Source organism: Schistocerca piceifrons, chromosome 7 (assembly GCF_021461385.2).
Source record: "Schistocerca piceifrons isolate TAMUIC-IGC-003096 chromosome 7, iqSchPice1.1, whole genome shotgun sequence".
NCBI classification, from domain to species: Eukaryota; Metazoa; Arthropoda; class Insecta; order Orthoptera; family Acrididae; genus Schistocerca; species Schistocerca piceifrons.
In genome coordinates this window covers 523136514-523161418 of record NC_060144.1, presented here as the reverse complement: position 1 = coordinate 523161418, position 24905 = coordinate 523136514, and the positions used below count along the sequence as shown (strand labels likewise).

Sequence of the window (24905 nt, the reverse complement as noted above, 5' to 3'; positions counted from 1 at the left end):
TGGAAGCTGGTATCTAACAGGTGTGCACCAGCTTTATCTTTTTCAGTGAGAAAAACACGTATTTCGTTTCGGACCTTATAATAATGGAACAGGACTTTGTGGCAGCTGAGCCTCCTCACTGCATCATGATAAGGCAAGTCACAGAGTTCAAATCAGTTTCTTCAAGAAAGGCTTGGAACTGATGGTGATTGAGTGCCTATTTCTGAATGTAGTTCACCACTGAAACAACTGGTTTCACTATGCAAGAAATATCTCAGGCCTTCTCACAGAGTGCTTGCTGATATATGATGCAGTGTATGAACAGACAACCTAGAATTTACAAGCCTTCCAACTGAGTTCTGATCTACCCCACCAGACCCTTCCTCATGACAACCATTTTTTTGTTCATCAACTGTAACACCTCAAAGCTGATACCTTTTAATTTTATAGTTCTGCATATTTTTTTTCTTTTCTTCCTTAAAAATGTTGTCATCCCACACATGCTGCAAATAGATGCCAATTCTTATATTATCTGAAATTTAAATTGACACCATGAACACGAGAGGTCGTGACATACTTGAGAGGTCAGTAGACGTAAACAGTGTCAGAGAATATCCAAATAGTTCCTAATTTCCTTGCATATCTGTAGCATAATGTTCTCTCCAATTTTCTGTATTCTCCAAACAAGTTAACTTGCCAGAAGCTGTCACTTTCAAACAAACAGGCTTTCTTAGGACACACATGTTCTGCTTCCATCACACACTCTTTGATGAAGCTGTCATCAGTAAATGGTTTTCCTCATTGTGCCATCTTGTGCACTATTTTGTAACTTGCTCAAGCAACGGATTCGTTTCCAGCATCTTTTTCATCAAGAGAATTTTTTCTTTTTTAGTTTTGTTTCATAGAAGACATACATTCCGCAAGGCATAACTTTTGAAAAAACTTTTAATATTTTGATAGATTTTTTTGGTAATGATGCCAAAGATTCTTCAAAGCGGCAACACTTGTGCTGCATACCTCGTAAATAGTTTTCTGGTCCTTTGTTTCCTCAAAAAATGACTCCATTCATCATTCTTCATTGAAACAGCAACACTTGGTGCCCACTTTTCCTTTCTTAGGAGCAATAGTGAAGGATGAAGTAAATGCAGTCTGAACATGCAAAATACATTGCATGTAATTAAATGTAATTAAAGTCTTGGGAAGGAGCAAAATAAGCAAACAGTTCAGTGAACAAGAAAAAGTAGATATAGTAATTAAAAATGTAACACTGTAAGTTTAGGCATGTAGCAGCTGGGAGGTTCTGCTTGTATGAAGCTCTCCTAGTATTTTAAATGTTATGTTTAAATTTCAGTTGTACCACATTATCTCATGTTCCATACATTTTATTAAGCAGATTAAAGTACCATTTCAGGTTGTACTTTGGTGATACCTTTCACTAGGGGAGAATGGTGACAGGTAATTGATCAGTGAGCTGAATTTTGACTGAGTTTTATCCTTGACCCTTAATTTATCAGTAAGGACATCAGTAAATTTTCCAAGCACTTGAAGACATTGATGGGCCTCAGTTTTGCTTAGATGAGCTACATTAAAAGTAACAACTCCGTCTTTTAACATTACACGCCATTCAACAGAAAATATCTTTCATTAGGCTGAAACTTGAAAAGAAACTCTGTACTTGAATAATCCAAAATGCATTCTGTCTTCTTTCAAAAATCATAACCAAACAGTACATTAGTTGACAGATCCTCCTTGACAACAGTTAAACATAGTGGCTATGGCGGCATGTGAATCCCTAATAAACATGGATCTCGCCTAACACAGAAAACAACTCACCAACAACCATGCAACATTTCTCAGTTACTTCCTGTGAAGAAGGAAGTTTACAAATGTGAAGATGCTTGCTATACCAATGATAATCTAGCAAAGAGATAAAAATGGAAATGAGCGTGTGGCATTGTTGGCCAGGAGGCCCCATCCGGTGAAGTTCGGCTGCCGAGTGCAAGTCTTGTTTCCGTCGATGCCATATTGGTTGACTTGTGTGCCAGTGATGAGGATGAAATGATGTTGAGGACAACACAACACCCAATCCACGAGTGGAGAAAATCTCCAACATGACTGGGAATCGAACCCGGGCCCGCTGCGTGGGAGGCAAGCATGTAACCAACCAGCTAAGCAGGCGGACTAGCAAAGAGATGTTTCTACCAGAGTCAAGTAAAGCACATGTTGGATCATGATTTACAGTGGTACAAACAAATGGTAAAGTTGAGCTAGAAATGCCATTTACCTTATTGCAGCTCTTGAGCTGCCCACAGCACTTCTTACCGAGAACCACCATCCAATAGTGTCAGCTCCATTTGACTATGCTTATGGTACTGGACAGTCTCACACTAGGTGAACTGGTTCATTGCACCAAAAACTAGTTGTACTGTCAGATGCCACATGTTTTATCATCAGGGTGCATATTTTTGCTATAAAGATCTCCAACCTAGGTTCGCGAATGCTGCACTTTCATCATGAACTGGGTGTTTTCTATACTTGCCACTGCTTTATCTAACCCAGCAAAGGTCTCCAGTTTATTAGTGAAGGTGCTACATGGCTAGACTTCTGAACACATACCTGTAGAATATTATTTGCTGCCACCAATATTGAAACCCTAAAGCAAAACTCATTTTTAATTCTACTTGAAAAGTTTCCCTCTAGCAATTTTTTTACAGAAGCCAACAAATGGCTCACCCATATCAAGGGGCTCAGCTACTATTCTGCTCCATTTACCACAAGCTAACAAGAAAATAATTTGAAATATGACAGAATAGGTAATTTGCAGGACTTCTGCCTGATTTTACAAACAAATGGTTAACCACAAAATATCTACACTCTCACTGTTCATGTCTATTAATAACTTATCAATGCTCTGTACTATTGGCTGAAGTGCACTATTTAATTTGTTAAAGATTTTCCATTTACCCAAACAATTCCTACCTGATGTTCCTAACCACTCACCGAGAGTCAGGAAGCGAACCATCTTCGTTCCGCGTAGAAGTATCTTGCCAACTCAGCAAACTGGCATCAAGTTGTAACTGAATGCTTTTACTATGCAGCTATTCAATAAGAGGGACTTGTTTAGAATCTGTATTTATCATACTGAAAGCCTGAATGTGGTTACACAAATAGTTCCTATAGCCCTGAATTCTAAAGACCTGTGAACAAGAAGGTACAGTTCCCTGCAGTAACTCAATATTTGCCTGCACACCAGGCAGCAAAATACCACATAAAGTTCAGGCATCACCCACCTCACCAGTCTTGAGGTAGTAGTCCAGTGGACTGTGCAAACATCGACTTAACTTGGCCACATTGCCTTGTACAGGTAGGCAACATGTCGTGAGCTCGTATTGGATTTTGCCCTTGATCAGGTAAGGTATCCCCAGTACAGTTCTCGTGTCCACAGCCAGTACCACCTTAGTCATTTGAAATCAACCAAACAAGAAGTACACTTTGCCAACACTGAACGAAATTATTCCCCACAAAAAATTGATAATTTATTTATAATACCAGCACACTATCTGCACTACATTCTGCTTTCATTGAAATGGCATGGTGCTTGGATCTGGAAGTGATAAGGTGCTGAGAATTAAGAAAGTGATCATTTTCAGTGTTTTTATTTGTCATGGAGGCTGAATTTAACATGAACAACGACAAGCTTGCCACGGAGGCCAAATGTAACGTAAAAATGGTGAACAGTCAAGCTCAAGGAAACACCACAAAAAGTTAGCAAAACCTTAAATTACTGTCCTTTGTATATTCCAGAGAATTCCCTTTTTATTTTATAACAAATCAGATCATCTCAATTTGAAAAGCATCATAAAATCAGGCACTCAGTGGATTTAACAATTATTTTGGCTGCTTGAAAATCACTTCAGACATTTAATAAAAAATTTCATGAAAGCAGAACATGTAACTTTTTTATTATTGACCAACAAAGGATAAATTCAAAGCAAATAAAGGAGCTAAAATGCACGGATTAGGCAATGCAAGATAGCCAGCTTTCGCACCCAGGCCCCAAATGGTTGGTCAGTTCAGTACAGATTTAAAATACACACATAGAATATATTAGATTTGCATAACAAATAAATGGAAAATAGCACATGGGCCTCCAACCATGACAGAGAAAATCAGGGTGACAACTGAGCGTGCTTGACCTTCAGATACTTTTAACAGAGTTAAATTTATACAACAAAATAAATTACAATATTCACATGTGACTTTTAATACCGATGGAGGAACTCAGAAATAAGTAACTAAGCCTGTTTTTCGTACAAGTTTTTAAAGTCAGCTGATGATGAAACATATTAAAGATGCCTAAACATAGAAAATATGTGCATCAGTAATGCAGATAAAAGCAAATCTTCCTGGATCAGGTACTCACAAACCAGAACTAGGTAAAATGCAAGCCCTGTTACAATCAAATCCATGTTTAACTTAGGTATGTTCTTAATGCTGATCCACATTAAGAGCATCGGCCACAATAGTGGCCGGTAGTATACTAATATTTTTGGAGCATCTTTCATATAGTACTTCATTATAGATAACTGCATTCTCTGCAAGGTATTTGATTTTACTATTAAGTAATAGGTGAATATGGACAGGGGGTGCGCAATGAAAGTGCGTGTTAGAATTTTGCACAGAGCATAATCTAATTATAGCTAACACTTGGTTTAAGAATCGTGAAAGAATGTTGTATATGTGGAAGAGGCCTGGAGACACTGGAAGGTTTCAGATAGATTATGTAATGGTTAGACAGAGATTTAGGAACCAGGTTTTAAATTGTAAGAAATTTCCAGCGGCAGATGTGGACCCAGACCACAATTTATTGGTTATGAACTGTAGATTAAAACTGAAGAAACTGGGAAAAAGTAGTAATGTAGAGAGTTTCAGAGAGAGCATTAGGGAATAATTTACAAGAACAGGGAAGGAAATACAATAGAAGAAGAATGGGTAGCTCTGAGAGATAAATTAGTGAAGGCAGCAGATGATCAAGTAGGTAAAAAGGCGAGGGCTAGTAGAATCTTTGGGTAACAGGAGAGAGATGAATTTAATAGATGAAAGGAGAAAATATAAAAATGCAGTAAATGAAGCAGACAAAAGAAATACAAACGTCTCAAAGAGATAGACATTAAGTGCAAAATGTCTCAGCAGGGATGGCTAAAGGACAAATGCAAGGATGTAGAGGCTTATATCACTAGGGGTAGAAAAATTAAAGAGACCTTTGGAGAAAAGAGACCTGTACGAGTATCAAGAGCTCAGTTGGAAAACCAGTCATTAGCAAAGATGGGAAGGTGGAAAGGTGGAAGGAGTATATAGAGGGTCTACACAAGGCCGATGCACTTGAGGACAATATTATGGAAATTGAAGAGGATGTGGATGGAGATGAAATGGGAGAGTTTATACTGCGTGAAGAATTTAACAAAGCACTGAAATGCTTAAGTTGAAACAAGACCCTGGGAGTAGACAGCATTCCATTAGAACTAATGATAGCCTTGGGAGAGCCAGTCATGACAAAACTCTACCATCTGGTGAGCAAAGTGTATAAGACTGGTGAAATACCCTCAGACTCCAAGAAGAATGCAATAATTCCAATCCCCCCTCCCCAAAAAAAAAGCAGACATTGTCAGGTATGAAAATTACCGAACTATCAGTTTAATATGTCACGGCTGCAAAATACTCACATGAATTCCTTACAGATGAATGGAAAACCTGGAAGAAGCCGACGTCAGGGAAGATCAGTTTGGATTCCATAGAAATGTTGGAACACGTGAGGCTTATCTTAGGAAATTTATTAAGAAAAGGCAAACCTACATTTCTAGCATTTGTAGACTTGGAAAAAGCTTTTGACAATGTTGACTGGAATATTCTCTTTCAAATTCTGAAGGTGGCAGCGGGGGTGAATTAAGGGAGCGAAAGGCTATTTACTACAATTTGGTCAGAAACCAGATGGCAGTTATAAGAGTCGAGGGGCATGAACGGGAAGCAGTGGTTGAGAAGACAGAGTTTGTAACCTATCTCTGATGTTATTCAATCTGTATATTGAGCAAGCAGTAAAGGAAACAAAAGGAAAATTTGGGGTAGGACTTAAAATCCATGGAGAAGAAATCAAAGCTTTGAGGTTTGTGGAAGACATTGTAATTCTGTCAGAGACAGCAAAGGACTTGGAAGAGCAGTTGAACGGAATGGTCAGTGTCTTGAAAGAAGGGTATAAGATGAACATCAACCAGATTAAAACGAGGATAATGGAATGTAGTTGAATTAAATCAGGTGATGCTGAGGGAATTAGATTAGGAAATGGGACACTTAAAGTAGCAGATGAGTTCTGCTATTTGGGGAGCAAAATAACTGATGATGGTCAAAGTAGAGAGGATATAAAACGTAGACTGGCTACAGCAAGGAAAGCGTTTCTGAAGAAGAGAAATTTGTTACCATGAAGTATAGATTTAAGTGTCAGGAAGTCCTTTTATGAAGGTATTTGTATGGAGTGTAGCCATGTATGTAAGTGAAACATGGACGATAAATAGCTTGAACATGGAGAGAATAGAAGCTTTTGAAATTTGGTGCTACAGAAGAATGCTGAAGATTAGATGGGTAGATCATGTAACTAATGAGGAGGTACTGAATAGAATTGGGGAGAAAAGGAATTTTGTGGCCCAACATGACTAGAAGAAGGGATCGGTTGGTAGGCCAAGTTCTGACTCATCGAAGGAACACCAGTTTAGTGCCGGAGGGTAAAAATCGTAGAGGGAGACCAAGAGATGAATACAGTGAGCAGATTCAGAAGGATGTAGATCACTGTAGTTACAGAGATGAAAAAGCTTGCAGAGGATAGAGTAGCATGGAGAGCTGCATCAAACCAGTCTCTAGACTGAACCCCGCGACAAACAGTGTATGCAAGGTCATTAATATATACAACATGAACTGCATGGGTCCCTACACTCTTCCCAGGGGCACACTCAAAGTTAATTCTACATTTGATGATGGCTCGCCATCCAAGATAACATGTTGTGTCCTCTGTACCAAAAAAGGCCTCAATCCAGTCACAAATTTCACTTGATAGCCCATGTGCTAGTACTTTTGGCAATAAGTGTAATTGTGGTTCTGAGTCAAATGCTTTTCTGAAATCGAGAAATACAGCATCTACCTAATTGCCTTGATCCAAAGCTTTCAGTATGTCATGTAATAAAAGTGCTAGTTGGGTTTCACATGATCAATGTTTTCGAAATTCATGCTGGCCGGCATTGACGAGGTCATTCTGTTCAAGATATGTTTGAGCTCAGAATATGTTCTAAGATTATATAACAAGTTGATATCGTGGATATTGGACAGTAGTTTTATGGATCACTTCTAGTCCCCTTTTTGTAGATAGATGTGACCTGTGCTATTTTCCAAGAACTGGGTATGGTTTTTTGTTTAAGGGATCTACGATAGAATAGTTAGAAGAGAGACTAACTTGGCCACAAATTCAGTATAGAATCTGGCAGGGATTCCATCAGTGCTTGGAGCTTTGTTCAGTTTTAATGATTTCAGCTGCTTCTCAACACCACTGACACTTATTTTTTTCATCTTTTCAGTAGTGTGTGGATTAAATTGGGGCAATTCTCCTGCATTTTCCTTTGTAAAACATCATTTGAAAATTGAGTTAAGCATTTCAGCTTTGCTTTAATACCTTCAATTTCAGTTTCTGTCTCATTTCCTAGGGACTGGACACTAACTTTGGTTCCGTTAACAGCCTTTACATATGACCAGAATTCCTTTGGATTCTGTGAATGATCACGTGAAAGTATTCTGCTACAGTAGTCACTGAATGCATCACACATTGCTCTCTTGACAGCCAAACACATTTCATTCAGCATCCCCCCCTCTATAGCCCTAGGCTTTGTTTTACACCTATTATGCTGTAATCTCTGTTTCTTAATCCCTGTTTGTTTAGAAAATCTTTTACTGTGATGTATACCATGGAGGTTTGTGACCACTATGAACTGTTCTACTGGGTACATATCTATCCACTGCATGACCAACTATTTTAAACTTATGCCTGAGTTCCTGTAAATGCTCCTGCCCTGAGCTGAAATATTCAATTTCCTACCATATTTTTATCTAGTTTACTGAATATATACATCTTTCTGCTTGTTTTAGTTGTACTTTGGTAATCATTGTTGCCTCATCCGCAACATGGTCACCGATACCAGTTTCGATGTGGACATTCTGAAAGAGGTGAGGTCTATTTCTTGCCATTAGATCAGAAATACTTCCATCATGAGTGGGGTTCCTAACTATCTTTTCTATGTAGTTTTCAGAAAAGGCATTTAGTAAAGCTTCACAGAATGTCTTATCACACCCACCACTAACAAACTGTTAATTTTCCCAGTTAATTGTTGGATGATTAAAGTGTCCACTGGTAATTGCAGTGTGATTGGGGAACTTTCGTACAAGTGAAGTGAAGTTTTCTCTAAAGTTTTCGGTTACATCAGGAGATGAGTCTGGGGGGGTGATAGGAGGATCCGGTTATCATACCCAGTCCTGATACTGAGTCTTGCCCAAACAATCTCATATGCAGCTTCAATTTCTACTTCGGTGGATTTGTTGTCTACTGTGACAAAAACACCATCTCCATTTCCCATTTGTCTATCCTTTCGATGTACACTTAAATTTTCCCAAAAAATCTCAATGCTATCAATTTCGGGTTTCAACCAGCTTTCTGTACCTAATATTATGTGAGCTTCACTGCTTTTCATGAGAGCTTCAAACTCTGGCACTTCATTGCGAATTCTTCAGCAGTTTATCATTATGATTTTAATAGTCTCGCTTATGGGAGGTATTTCTTTCAGTCTTACACTGATACTTCTGGGTTTCCTACAGCTATTGTTATCTGGATTGGATGGTGAGTCGCCTGATCTAAGAAACCCTTGTGTGCACCCCCCACACAGTCAGCTACCTGAGTAGCAGCCTCTGATGTGCAGTTTGCATCTGACCTATTTTGAGGGTGCTGTACAATTCTCAACACTATGGCGCAAGTCAAAGAAGTCGCAGCGTAGCTTGTCACAAAACCTTCAGAGTCTCTGATTCAGTCCTTCCACTCAACTCAGAACCAAAGGGCCACAATTAGTTCTGGCAACAATGCTGCTGATTGTGAGCTTCATTGAAACTCGATACACAAGGCTGGGCTTTTCAGCCTTCTCTGCCAGTCGCTGGAATGATCCAAGAATGACCTCAGAACCCAGACGACAGGCATCATTTGTTCCAACGTGTGCCACAGTCTGCAGTTGCTTGCATTTTCCAAAAATGGCTGCTGTTCAGCATGTTGAATCATGGCCTCAGGCATGCAGACGGAGTGCAACTTGTGTCCTTTCTTGTCCTTCTCATGCTATAGAATTAAAGTTTCTTCAAAACAGTGTTGCGATTTTTGCTTTGGACCACAAAAGTTACTAGTTGGTGGTACTTTGTCATTTAAATATTTTATTATGTGGCTGCAAAATTGATAACTGAGCCTTGAAGTGGAAAGATCTTTCAGGACCAATTGCTTGGTCTCAAATACAGTGGTGTGATGGGCTGGACTTTATCATATTATTTGGGATGTTGGCTATAGTGACAAACTGAACTATAGTGTGGCACAAGTCTGGATTATGTTGAAAGGAGGTAGTTTGGGTGGGAGTCAGCAAAGCTACAAATCTGTTGATGGGATAATAACTATATTATTTTTATGGCATCCATTTTATGCACAGTGAATTTCAGTGAATTGTTCAGGTCACTGTAATATCAGCTAGAGCAGATGAGTGGTGTTGGCAGATTCTACATTCACTTAATATATGAGAATGAGCATGTACTTCGTAGACCTAAAAGAGAGTTAAGAGTTAGGGTGAAATAAACTTTATTGCATTAGCAGTGTTACTTTATTTGAAAATATTTTACTTCTGTTCCAGATTTTTATGTGATAGATTGCTTTTCACACACTAATATTGTGATAGTTATGTGTAGCTAAATGTTTAAGTGTCAGAATACAAATCCAAGGATGAGATTTGATCATCAGTTGGCCCTGTTCTTGCACTCCTCCCTCCTCTTTCTACATATTGCTTCTTTCCCCTCTGGAAATGACTTTCATATGTGAAAATGCTGAGTTTTATTTTGTTTAAAGTCCACATTAAACTGTAGGTCTCTCTTTAACTGGCTGAGTGAGTCAGTTTTAAGGTAGAAATATGGCTACATCATACCACATAGCCTACACCAGGACCATGCCTGGCGAAGCACTGGGGTTTTCAGCCAGCTTTTGCCTTGAAGACAGCCTTCCCTTACTAGTGTTGATGACTGTTTCAAAGTTGTTGGTTCCCAGTATACCAATGTGAAGAACAGGCAGTAAAGTGTGGTGCAAAAAGAACACATGGATTTCAAACTAGTATAATTGGCTGTATTTCGCTCACATACAATATGTACTCACATCACTACAGTTGGTAATGTACCCAATGTACAAATTGTCACTTTTCACATTTCAAAGATAATGCGAGGCAGATAGAGACCTTCTTCCTGAATACATGTTAACACTCTTTCTTCAAAGTTCACCATCACTTTCGTCAATAAATCATGTGAAACAGCAGTAATTTTTTGATGTATTGTAACTTTCAGGTCATTGCATGTGTGAGGTTTGTTGCAGTACAGTACCAGCAGATCTGGTATGCGTGTTGGCCAGTGGACATTGCCTAAACATGAGATCATGTGTTGGGGAAATGTTTCTCGAACAGCTGCCATCAAATCATTAACCATGTGAGCTGTGGCGCCATCTTGTTGGAACCACATGTCTACTATGTTTATCCCTATAGTGTCCAGTTGTGGCCACACAAAATTGTGTAGTATTGCAACATAACATGTGGCACTCACTATTACACTAATACTGCCTACTTCAAAAACATAACACCCAACGATTCCCACTTTGGACACTTCACACCACACTGTCACTTTTGCAGTGTGCAGTATTTTTTACTGCACTTGTTGTGGGTTGTCTGCTGCCCAGTAGTGACAGTTTTGTTTGTTTACATAACCACATACATGAAGGTGCACTTCATTGCTCATCATCAATACATCATCAGCAGTAAGAACAACAAGCATTCTCTCACAAAACTGTCTCTGTTCATCATAATCACAGTCGTGAATCTTCTGCATGATCATAATTTTGTAAGAATGAAAATGTAACTCATCCTTCAGGATGTGCTGCACTGAGCGACGAGACGAGCCCAGAGTTGGAGCTCGCTGTGTAGTGGAGCAGCAAGGACTTTACTCTATCGACATTTCCTTGCATTCAAACCACGTGAGGATGTCTGCTTCATTACTGATCCAGCTGTGCGAAAAGAGGCAAGCCAATGCAGTATTGTGTTGCAATCAAGTATCGAACCATTTCATGGAACATGTGAAGTGCGTATGGAAAAGCCATTGAACTGTGATCGTAGACTCATTACTTTTGAAGAAATGTTCAACAGCAAAGAGGTGGTGGTGAACTGTTCATTACGCCTCTGTTACTGAAACTGGGCACTGTAACCTACAAAATAAGATGTCGCCCACCCTGCCATTCCACTCCCACCACTGGCACTACGCAAGACGAATTCGTGCATTCTTTTTGTGCCACCGTGTATTTATTTGTAGTATGAGATCTGCGGGAGAGGACATAGACTTACTAATTTTAAGTTCTCTTTTGTATAATAATATTAATTTTTTTATGGAATCATTTTTGTCGGAACATTCACTCTTAAGAAGAGTTACTGCACATAGGCTAAGGGAAGTAGCTGTACCAATAGAAGTCGAATTGCCTTGGTCAATGCTGACAGCGTTTTCGGTGCAGCCAATGTAGTAACACATATTTAACAGATATGATAGTGTTTCCAGTATGTCTGTGCACTCTTAAATAAAAGTGACTGTAATATGAAAAAGTCACAGAAGTATTGCATGTAATTGAGTTTGAAATAGTTTAAATTTATTGATATGTATAATGAAGTCACTATTTGCCCACAATATTGAAAACTAATGTTGGTAGGGAGCAGAAGCAAATGAATATTGATCTGAAATAAAGTCTTTCAACTTTTATCACAACATCTACTACCATCAGCCACCACATAATGGCAAACAAAGAGGAATGTTTAGTATTAGTTGGCAGCTTTGACCAGTGACACAGGAAACATGCAACAAATGTCATAAAGAACATGGTTATATAATATGATATCAGTGGTGATTTTTTCAAACGGGGTAAACTGCAGATCAGTCTGTCACCGTAACTAGGCAATTGGTTTTCACATTTATTGACTTTGCCAACTAACAACCGAACTGTAAAAGTATGCACCAAGAGATGACTTGGCCACATTCGTTAACATTACATCACGGGTCAAAGCCAGTGCCTCTTATTAGATAATCCTCTTGACCCTTGTGGCTATTCTAAGTGAACAGTTAATAATTTCTTCTCATTGCAGTCTGAGCTCAGCCTACATTAATTGAGCTTTTCTTAAGGGTCTGAAGGTTAGGTTGGCCCAGATCTCAATTCCTCACATTTCTCAGCTAACCTCTTCACAACATAACAGCAGTATCCCACATCCTTGACAATTTGCTGTGTGTACTCATATCACAGCCTGCTCCTACTATTATATCAACCATTCCTTCAACTACTATTCTGTCTATCCATCCAATCTTTAAGTCTCCTGTAAAACTATATTTCAAAGGCTTATGATTATTTCATTTATGAATTTCTCACTGTTCGTTTTAAACCCATGCAGAACTATGCCCCTAACACAATATTTCAAACCATTTGTTGATTATGTTTCTGAATGGTATGAAGATATACAAGGAAGACATGATGAAAATGAATGAAGGTAAGTTATCACTGAAGAAATAAAGTCATTGGAACTTAATGAGGTGAAGGGGTTGACTGAGTGCAGAGAAGAAACCAGTTGATAACAAATGGGTCTTCAAAATTAAACATAATCAAGGTGGAGATACTTAAAGGTATCAGGTAGGCTTGTAATCAGAGGCTGTCCTGAGAGAGAGGGTTATGACTATGATGAAATGTGTGTGCCTATTTCACATTTGGCTGCATTAGAACACTGGTGTTAACCATTGTTGAAGAGGATCTATATATACACCAAATGGATGTCAAAAATGCTGTTCTGTACGAGGAACTAAATAAAGATCCCTCAAGGTGTCGCAGATCAAAAAAAAAGTCTTCACACATTCAAAAAGGCTATATATGGTTGAAACAGGTTCTTCATGCATGGAATGCAACATTTGATAATTTTGTCAAGAGAATTGAACTGTTTGTATATATACAGCTTGGAAGATATAAGAGTGCAGCTTCTATTATATGTATGTGCCATTATAATTGATTAGATTAGATTCAGTTTTCATTCCATGGACCCAAAAAAAATGAGATTATTCTCATGGGGTGTGGAACATTGCGGTGGCCCAGTGTAATGTTAAGCATTTTCGTGGACTTACTTGTTGAAGAATGCTGGTTCTGCTTTCTTGCAGCGCCGATGTCTTCTACTAGCACCAGACGCTTCTCCGAAGATTTCACTGCTAGGAAGGGGAAATTTTCACTCTCTCGCTCTCTCTCTTCTTATTTAAAAAATGCGCTACTCTTGGAATATCCTTCAATGCAGCAGAACATATTTATTTCCACTTTGTACAAAAAACAACTAAACTTTATAATGTAAGCCCCCACATTACTGGGCACCCAGAATCAGTTAATTACCCATTTCTGAACACAATTAATACATAAGCTTTTATCGTGGCTGACTACCCACATCCAGTCCACATACTCTGAACAGCAGTTCAGTGTCTAATGAATAGTCTTATCTCAAGTCACTCCATTTGTTTTTCAACGATACAAAGCTACATTACTCTTTGCAGCCAGCCACGGACCTTCCGGGCCGTATTTAATTATTCTTGGCAGGTCGCGCTGAACACTTGCCAGCGCCAATGAATTATCTCCCTTCCAGTTTCGCCTGCACAAACAATAAATGGGTGCAGTATCCCATGCTCATCCTTACGCCCTACTTTAAAATAATGTGTGTTCAAAACGGCTGGAACACAAGTGTCTCCAGACTTTCGTAAAATTCTGGGGGCGCTACAACATGTCAGAAAGTATAACATAAAAACATAAAACATTTGAATATAATTCTTCCTATCCTTATCGTTTGTCAGGAGATTGTCAAAATAGGTGAATACTATGCGGTAAACTGGAACAGCTAATATTTACAGAGTAAACATGCCGTCAGAACAAAACATTGTTATGCACTATTAATAAATCTATCATACACAAAATACCCGTTGTGACAAAGTGCTGTCAAAACTGAAATTTTTACTTAAGCTGGCTTAACAGTCTCTGTTAAGTTATTCATCTATAGAGTAGAAGGAGTTGCCTATCAAAACATCTTTCAAACTCTGTTTAAACCATGCTTTATCTGAGACCAAGTTTTTAATGGTTGCCGGCAATTTATTAAAAATGTGTGTTCCTGAATATTGGACCCCTTTTTGGACCAGGGTAAGTTATTTTAGGTCTTTATCTACATTGTTCTTTTTCCTAGTATTGACACTATGTATTGAGGTATCTGTTGGAAATAGAGATGTATTACTTGCAACAAATTTCATTAGGAATAAATATACTGAGACACGGTGGTTAGATACAAAGTTCCTTGAACAGGTTTCTGTATGATCATCTTGAATTTACACCACAAATTATTTTTATCACATAAAATTGGTTTGATGAGTTACCCCAGAATATGATCCTGTACAACATAATAGAATGAAAGTAAGCAAAGTATTCGAGTTTTTTTTTATATTTATGTCTCCTACATCTGACATCATTCTCACTACAAATACGGACTTGTTTAGGTGCTTAAGCAATTATGTAATATGCCCTTCCCCAACTGAATTTATTATCGAGTTGAAATCCCAGAAATTTAACACTTTGAGCCTCTTTGATCTGCACACCTTATGTTATACACATGCTGGAAGGAAATCTCTTACAGATTCTGAACTGCATATAATGGGTCTTTTCAAAGTTTAACGACAGTGAATTATCTTCAAACCTTCTAATAATGTTAGTGAAAAATTGATTAGCAGCTGTTTCTTAATCCGTGTACTTGAGTTGCTACTTATTTCAATGTTAGTATCATCTGCAAGTAACTCTGATGAGAGAAACCAGATTAAAAATGATCTGGAAAATCAGTTTTGTGTGTGAGATAAGAGGTAACTTAAATCATTTATGTAGTTTATTGTTAGTTGTCAAGTGTTAAAAGTTTCTTGAGCTCATTCAGAAATCAATAAATTTTATCAGAAGTTCATCATATAAATCATTATTACTAAAAGTAAAATGGTAATTTGTGTGCTGGAGAGCTGCCTGCAGCTTTCTAAATTTATCAGTGTCTGTATTGAGTAGTGTAAAATTTCTTATTTGTTACATAAAGAAAATACATGCCTGAAATTTTTATATTTTCACATTTTTAGGAGTACTTTCTAAATTTGTGATCACGTGAGAGGAAATATCAGTTGAACAGCAACTTTTGGTTCACTTCTCCCAGTACCATCAATTGTTGTAGGTAACTGTTTTTTCCCGCCGTTTTTTTTGAGAAGCTTCTACCACTGTTTTCTACAGGGAACTCTCACTGCAAACAAAACTAGAGCAGTACAGTTTATTGTTACCAAGTTGTGTTACATTATCAAACAGGTGTGATTATAAATATACAAAAGTGAAGATTTTGTACTCTCTTGTCAGGAAGCAGTATGAACAATATTCATCTGTTTGTACCTTATATTTGCAGTGCAATTATTATTCTTTGCAGACTGATGACATCCCTCCACCAAAGGCTGATTTCTCTGCGCCTCCTCCGTATGATGCAGGAGCAAAGCTACCTACATATGAAGAAGTTCAGCGAGAGAAAAGTTTACAGGGGGAATCCAGCAGAGTACCTTTGGCATTTCTTGCTATTGACACTGAAGCAGCTGACAACGAAAATGGGTCAGGTCTTCTTGGAACAGACTTCATGTTTTTCACATCTTTCTTAGGTGAGCTGTACTTTTCGTTGATATCTTAGACATAGCGCTTGCATTTTGATTAGTAGTTGGAGACAGGTGCGAAAAGGCTGAATATGTTGACTGCTAACATCATCGGAAGTCACCGTACTCCTGCTGTGCTCACTTGTGTTATAGTAGTGGATATCATGCTTTTGTCTCTTCATCTTGGTTTTGTTCATAAATGATACCACAAATTACTGAAAGAAGTTTCATTAAATAACCTTTTTACCAATAAGGATTCAGCACTGTTAAAGGAGAGTATTTCGATACAGCAGTTCATGATATTATTTGATACTTAGAAGTAAACTAGGAATAAGGTAAAATGGTTCTTTATATTGCCTTCCAAATATTGTTTGCAGTTTTTGTGTGTCTATATTTGGACAGTATTCTCCCTGTTTGTCTTCTCATCCATTAATGATACAAACTTTGTAAAGAACATCCATTTTTAAGTTTTCTTTGGTCATTAAGAAACTGTTCTTATTTGTTTCATTATATTCAGGCTTTTGGTGCCGTGGGTGGTATCTCGTGATGTTACTGTCATCATTTGGTACTGAGCTAAACAAGGTGGCATCTTGTTGACATTTCATCTTGTATGAGCACACCTCCCTTTGATGATGACGTTGCCTTCCATTCTGTTCTGTTGATATCCAGAGTGAGCTGACATTTAGTCTTTCTGTTTGTCATAGTAGAAAGCAAACATTACCAGTTCCACTCTCACCTAGTCAGTCTTCAGAGTAGCTTCAAGTGCATACTTACCATTGCAAAAACGGTGATGACATCCATATCTCTAGTATGAAAATAGTTTTATTTCACACTTTTATTCTAAAAATAAAATAAAACACTGAGCATTACTTATGGGATATCTACTATAATTTTGGCAGTTGTTTCTCAAAATTTGACTTCCTATATCTTAATCATATTTCCTTATAATTTTAATATTAATGATCAATCAAAAGCGTGATAACCCTACTGATATACATTTATTTTGGCACAACCTGTTTCATTCATTAGCTCAAAATGAGGTAGCCTAGTTATGTCAATACCATGTCATATATAACATTAGAGGCAAAATCTGGAAAAGACGATCACACAAACATTCCACCAACCTACTGGCAGAAGTATAGCAGGCTCACAGAGTCTGGTGTATACAACATGCCGTGTCACACGCACCTACTGCTCGCCATGCTTTTCCAGGCAGTCGGCTGAATATTATAGGTGATTGTCACATAGATTTTGGCTCTGATGTTACACAAAAAGGCTAGACCTCTTAAAACATGGTTTTGACACAACTTGGCAACATGATGACATGGTGATGATGATGTAACCAATGAAAGCAGTTGTGACAATAAATGTGTATTAATATGGCTATGGTGTTTCTTATTAATCATTAATATTAGTACCTGTCAGCTGTGGAGCTCAAAATGATCAAGATTATTACTCGTTTTATCGTATAACCAAACAAAATTCAAAAAATGGCATGAAATGCTCCTGCTTGCAGAGATATGTTAACTTAGATAATGCAGCATCTGGTTAATGTGAGGATACTGATCTTACAAATATCTGTATTTCTTACTATAAGACCAACATTCCTAGCATCATTCTAAAGATTTTCTCTTCTGGAAGGTAGGTAATAAGTAGTGCATGGTGCTATAGAAAACAGTTTTCAGGAAAATGAGAAGGAGAGTAAATGCTTGAAAGTAATTGGCATTTATGCAAATTATAGGCACACATTCTATCCACAGCTCCAGGACATAAAAATTGAATTGACTGACTGTTTCCCTTGAGTCGTCCTAACAAGAAACTGTGTGAAAGAAATTCTTAGCTGCTGCACAAAACTGAATCTGACCATGATTTTCATTCTTCCATACTCTTGTCTTTGAATACAATGCACAATTTTGATAGAGCTTTGCATTTTGATTGTGACATGTCACCAAACTTTTGAGGGATTCCAAGTCCTGGGTATCATGATGGTCCAAGATAGAACAGCCAATGTGGTTTATGCTCAGGTCACTGGTGACATCTTTTATTTGTGTGACACAATTCAGGTACTGTCTGAGATAGACCATTCTGCAAGCCATTGGACATTGTTGGTATCCAGAATGAAAGTTTCACTCTGCAGTGGAATGTGTGCTGATATGAAACTTCCTGGCAGATTAAAACTGTGTGTTGGACCGTGACTCATAACTGGGACCTTTGCCTTTCACAAGAGGGTGCTGTACTGACTGAGCTACTCAAGCATGATTCATAACTTGTCCTTACAGCTTTACTTCCACTAGTACCTTGTCTCCTATCTTCCCAACTTCACAGAAGTTCTCCTGCAAACTTGCAGGACTAGCACTCCAGGAAGAAAGGATATTGTGGAGACATGGCTTTGCCTTAGCCTGGGGTATGTTTCCAGAAATGAAGTGTTCATACAGGCTGTGACCAATGTAGTAAAGTTGTTAGAGGCAGGTTCATAATCTCTAACATGGGTGCAAAATGAAACATCCCACACGCTGTGGCTAAGCCATGTCTCCACAATATCCTTTCTTCCAGTAGTGTTAGTCTTGCAAGTTTTGCATGAAAAATGGAAATGAGCATGTGGCATCATCGGCCAGGAGGCGCCATTCAGGAAAGTTCAGCCGCCAAGTGCAAGTCTTACTTCAGACAATGCCACATTGGGCGACTTGCGCGCCAGTGATGAGGACGAAATGATGATGAGGACAACACAGCACCCAGTCCCCAAGTGGAGAAAATCTCCAACCCACCCAGGAATCGAATCCGGGCCCACTTGCATGGGAGGCGAGCACTTTACCACTCAGCTAAGCAGGCGGAGGGTTTTGCAAGAGAATTCTGTGAAGTTTGGAAAGTAGGAGACAAGGTACTGGCAGAAGTAAAACTGTGATGACAGGTTGTGCGTGGGTAGTTCAATTTGTAGAGTACTTTACCACAAATGGCAAAGGTCCATAAGTTTGAATCTCTGTCTGGCAGACAGTTTTAATCTGCTAAGAAGTTTCATCCCCGGGCTGATGTAAAAGACATCTGCACAATATCAGTGACTTTTAATTGGAGGGGAGTACACCCAGCATCATTATCTCATACTCTGCATCAACTTGCTCTCTCTCTCTCTCTCTCTCTCTCTCTCTCTCTCTCTCTCTCTCTGTGTGTGTGTGTGTGTGTGTGTGTGTGTGTGTGTGTGTGTGTGTGTGTGTGTGGTTTTTGTTTTTCTAGTAGTGGTTACACACACACTGAAGGATTCTGTGACTCCTGCACAGACCTGAGATTCCATTATGTTAATCGTATGGATGGTGAACAGATCTGGTGTCAGGTAGTGTGCTGCGTTCTTAGTTCTTGTCCTTACAACCGGTGTGTCAGTATCTGTTCATCTATTCCATGGGCACATTTCCTTGTTTGGTTTTGTGTGGTTATATGTACTATTGTATCCGGTCAATTTTCATTTTAGTTACTCTTTTCTGTATGTTATGATTGGATAATATTGATGATAGTCTTACTGTTTTGTATGCGGAGAAAATTTGAGAAGAAGTGTTCAAATAAATCGTGACCAATGTAGTAAAGTTTTTAGGATCAGGTTCATAATCTCTCACATGTGTGCATGTTATTACATAACAGTAGAAGCATTTCCGTTTCAGAAACCATTAGTGGCTTTTTCATTAGCACACTGAACTCGCATTTGGGAGAATGAAGGGTCAAACCACCTCCATCCAGCCATCCAGATTTGTATTTTCCATGATTGTCCTAAATTGCTCCAGGCAAATGCCAGGATGGTTCTTTTGAAAGCACATGGCTGATTTTCTTCCCCATTCTTGTCACAATTCGAGCGTATGCTCTATTTCTAATGACCTCGATACCATTGGAACATTAAGTTCCATCTTCCTTTCATTTTTCTTTCCTCACAACGGTTATTTCTTTCTTTCCCATATATATCATTCTCCTCTTTCCTTTCAATCTCGTATATGCACTTTTACACAGTATCAAATGTTTCTTTGTAAATGTTTATGCAGTTAATGGATGTTTATTGCAACAGAATACTTGTCTTTTTCAGTTGCTTTTTTATTCAACTGGATTGGATTTTTGTTGCTGATGTGCTTCTGTCACACAATTGCTGCAAGATATGGAGCTCTTTCCGGTTTTGGTCTTTCACTTGCCAAGTGGACCTTGATTGTGAAACACTCAACAGACTTGGCTTCACGTGAGAATAGTTGGTTGTGGTGGATAATCATGACTTTTGGTAAGCTACTTTTCGTATAGAGTTTGAATCTTTCTGTACTGTTAAATAGAATATTGTAGAAAAACTGTAAAATTCTTTGATTCCATTTAATAGAGAGGTGTGGAGTAATTTGTAGCTTGTATTACCCAGGATTTGCAGTGCTTCAGATACAGTAACTGACAAAAAAAAAAAAAGTGGTGCACCCAAAAGATATGGCTGGATGTTAACATAACTTCATACAAGTACACACTGTTGTCTCATATGTAAATGATTAGAATCCAACTCTCTGTGACAGGTAGAACATCCACTGGAGTGGATTATTATTTCTAATGTTTAGTGTTGTTACCAGATCTGGTAGGGTATATGAAAGGCAAGAACAGTGTCAGATGGTGTGTGGTCATATTGAATGACATGGAGATGTCACATATTTGTGTAGGATATAGATAGTGAAGTTCCAGATTCTGGTACTAGACAGGCAAATCTGGCCCGTGTCATCCTCTGCCAATGGCATCATCGCCATTGGCATCATTGGATAAGGTGTGGAGGTGCATGTTCAGCACACCGCTTTCCCAGTCATTGTCAGGTTCCTTGATGTCAGAACTGCTACTGATCAGTCGAGTAACTCCTTGTTGGCCTCATGAGGCTGCATACACCCCTTCCCACCAAGGAAAAAATCCCTTGTGGTATGGGGAATCAAACCAGGATTCCCCATATGGACATGTTTTGTTTATGACTGTGTTATCAGCACCTCAGAGAGTTTTAGGGGCCCTCAAACTGTGTCTCCAAATGGTCAGAAATGGTCAGCTGGTTGAATCATGAAATATGCCGATCTGTGGGGCATTCAGATGTGACAGTGGCATGGTAATGTGAGGACAGGCACACTCATCATAAAGGTTCCGGTCGACCTAGTCTGATCACCAGGAGAGAATCGCCTTATTGTGCAGCAAGCACATTGTAGGCCGTTTGCATCATTGCGTGCCATGAAAGAACAAGAAATAGACTCCATCCAGTATTCTATGTCATCCCACACCATTAGTCAGTGACTGTCTGTAACCAGACTAGAGAATTACTGCCCCACATGTAAATTGCCATTGACAACCCAACATCAATGGATGCAGTCGGAGTGGTCCTGTGACCGAGAAGCAAGGACTGTTTGTGTGTGGCGTGTGTTGAGTTCAGTAACAAATCACAGTTCCGCACTACCCTAGATAACCATTTTCAGCAAATATGGCAGCGATCTGGGGAGAAATCCTATTCTTCTAATGTTTTGGATAGGTGCAGCGGTATTACTTGTGGTGTAGGGAGACATAGCATATGACTTCAGGTCATGACTGGTAATGACTGATGGTGCGCTGATGGCACAACAGTACATCACGGACATCCTGTGTCCTCAAGGGTTTCCTCCCATGCAACAATGTAGTGTCATTTTTCAACAGGACAATGCTCATCCACATGTGATAGTTGTCTCTACAAGCTATCTGTGTGATGTTGAGGTACTCTCGTGACCAGCAAGGTCCCTAGATCCGTTCCCGATAGAGCATGTGTGAGACCAGATTGGACATCATCTCCATGCCAGTGCCAGTATCCAGGATATCAAGGACCAGTCACAATAGTTGTGGGGCCAACTTGCCTCAGAAGATGATACAACAGCTTTATGGTACCCTTCCCAACCAAATCAGTGTGTGCATCCAGTCTAGAGGCATGCAACGTCATAGCGATAAGTTGGCTCATACTGCCAAGTTCTTTGTAGATTTAACTCAGTTTTGTAACCACTGAATAACATCACATATCTTCCCACAGATGAAGTTTCATTTTGTGCCCTTTTCCCCTTCTGGGTGCTTCTGTTTTTTTGGTCAGGCAGTGTATTTTGCAGCCACTATTTGAAGTTTATGTGGATGTATCATTAAGTTCTCTGTATTTATTAATTTTTTGCAGGTTTGTTGATATGCGTACGTGCCATAATTCAATATCTGAAGATTAAAAGAGGTTGGCGACTTTTGTCTGGCAGTGCGCAGGAACGGCTGCTCTTCTTCTATTAATTTTTAATTTCTTTTTAGCTCTACGTAAAATCCTTCACTGCAGCATCTTTGCCTCAGTAATGATTATAATTGTTCCCAGTTTTCGTGTGAGTGTCGTACAGTTCTAGTTTCTGCAATGAGCCATACTTTTTTTATTTTATGTTTAAAGGAAAGGGGCAACTGCTTTCAATAAATTAAGTGACCCAAGTCTCAGATCAACAATATGTTGTGCTGCAGTAATTATTCTTGACACGCTATGGCTTTTATTTTGCTATGAAATATTGGAGCATAATTAAAGTCTGTGTCACAGTATCACACAAGGGTCACACAGAAAGCATACAAAAACTGTGTGCCATGAGTAAGAATTTTTTAGAGGTGCTTTTTAAGTAGAAAAATTATCCTCCACAAAAAAAGGGAAACAGCTTGCCTATAAATGTAAAATGTGGTTTCAGGCATCATAGAATATTGGCTTTAGTGACTGTAGGCACAACACATGAAATAAAAATTTGTGGTGATATTTAGATGCTGGGACACTTTTGTAAAATGAATTTAAAAAATGCAACTTTAGTCCTATAATAAGGTTGATTTCTAGGCTGTAAGCAATTTATATCTAAGGGTATGACTAAAAGCAGTGACAACATTTTGCACAGTTGTGTTGTTTTTGTGCACCATGCTCTTATTGTGATTATTTTTCTATGGTACTTAACAAGTATATAGGACTTTTTTGTTAGTATTTGCACACAGTGTTAAAAATGCTGTGTGTTTGGCGCTTATTGTCAAGCATCTCCCGGTGTTTATACTTAAAATACATTCCTCTAAGTAACCATGAATGTATAAAGTAGATGATGTGAAGGTTGCAACAACTCTCACAGTATTTGGGGCTAGGCCTAAAATTAAAATTTAACTTATGAAGTTTGAAAATGTGATTTGTATCTCCAGTCATATAATTTTAGGGAGCACTTTTTGTAAGTAATAAAACAGATTTTTTTCTGTTTTGTTAGTTGTCACAGCAGTCATAAAGTTGTACTTAACACGTCTTATTTTTTAAAAAATTTGTAGAGAAGTGTAATAGGCTTTTCCTGAAAGGAAAAATAAAAAAAACTTTGTTTATTATTAGTCGTGAAAAATACACAATTGAGACATCAGAGTCTCTTCTAATAATGATGTGAATATATTTTATTGTTCTCATTAAACTCTTTCCTCAACATTTTGTGTAAGAGTAATGACTTTTTACTTATCACATCTCCATACCTTTTCCCCTCAACCGTGTATAAATGATTCATAATTTGGCTTGTGTGCTGTTGATCCATGAAGTTGCAAGTGTAATAGTTTCATGGTGCAATGCACGGTCATCTCCAAGAGCTGATATTGATTTCAGTATGTATATATAACATACCCTTTCAATAGATATATGAGAAACACTGAATAAAGATAACACCTGTCCAAAATTTGGGTTTTTCAGGCTTCATTAAAAAGATGGTAGAGGAGATAAGATGCTGTACATTTTGTCGTCACGAGTTATCACAATGGATATAAAAACTGAGATGAGTGTTCTACAGTTTGAAAAATACAAAATTGATTATTTGGAATATATTCATGCATAGTTGCATGCTTGAATAGACTGTAAATTAAGCCATGAAATAAAAATACTCCATACGTATGTTACATAAAGAGGCGAGAATTACTCACATTTGAGAGTCTAGAGAAAAATATCCACATACTTCGGAATCTCATAAAACACCTCAAAAATGTTTGAACTGTGCTGCCCTCTTTTTATGTATGTCTATACAGATATTTTGCAATTCATTAACTTCATGTGGTTGGGGCTCACAGTCAAGTAGAATTTTTTAAAGGGCGTCTTATTCACTGCTGACTGTAGAAATTATTTATTTCACAATTGCAGTTTCAGCCTTTGAGACTTTTTTGAGGTGTACTACAAAAGATAAAAGAATACAAAAATGAGGCACCGAGTGTATATAGAGAACTGCAGAAACATGTCATGTAGGCAGTAGTACATTACAAAAATAGTGAATATAATACATCACTAACATTTTGCTTTGGCACATAAGACTTGAAAATCCTCCTACATGTATACATGTCACTGTCAAAACTAAGTTTTTTCACTGTAGGAATACAGTAACATCAAATAAGGACAAAGCCTCTTATGTTGTAAAATGATGAAAATTATGTGAACTGTTACCAATGTTAACAACATTCATATAAATCACTACAAATCAATGCTCTTAGGTCCTGTTTACATGTTAACTAAGGCAATTGGTGCTAAAATTCATTCACAACTTGGACTGTCTGTGCACTTACCAAAGATACCACATTCCAGCAATAACAGTTGTAAGCTTCTTATCATAACATCTTTTTACGTCTGTTGATAACATGCAGCCTTCTGTATGATAATATAGTTGTAAGATACAAGGAGACACAACAGGAAAATTTATTTGTAGCAGAGTAGTGTAAAAATACATATAAAAACAAAAATAATCAGTTTTTGACAGTATAATGTAACTGGATAGTTCCACACCCACCTCCCTACTCAATGGCTCCTTTCCCTGTGACCATCCCATCTGCAAGAATTGTCCTAAACACCCTTTCTTGCC

The 24905-nt window shown here is 38.2% G+C and overlaps 1 protein-coding gene across 1 annotated transcript in view; it reads left to right on the top strand.

Moving 5' to 3' along the window:
* LOC124804819 (NEDD4 family-interacting protein 1-like) overlaps positions 1-23466 on the top strand; it is a 58671-nt gene extending 35205 nt beyond the window's left edge. Inside the window, exons 3-5 of the mRNA XM_047265158.1 lie at positions 15837-16059; positions 20111-20296; positions 22211-23466. Coding sequence (XP_047121114.1) covers positions 15837-16059; positions 20111-20296; positions 22211-22314 — 513 coding nt within the window. The 3' untranslated portion in view covers positions 22315-23466. The remainder of the gene's footprint in view (positions 1-15836; positions 16060-20110; positions 20297-22210) is intronic.
* Positions 23467-24905: the final 1439 nt, after the last annotated feature.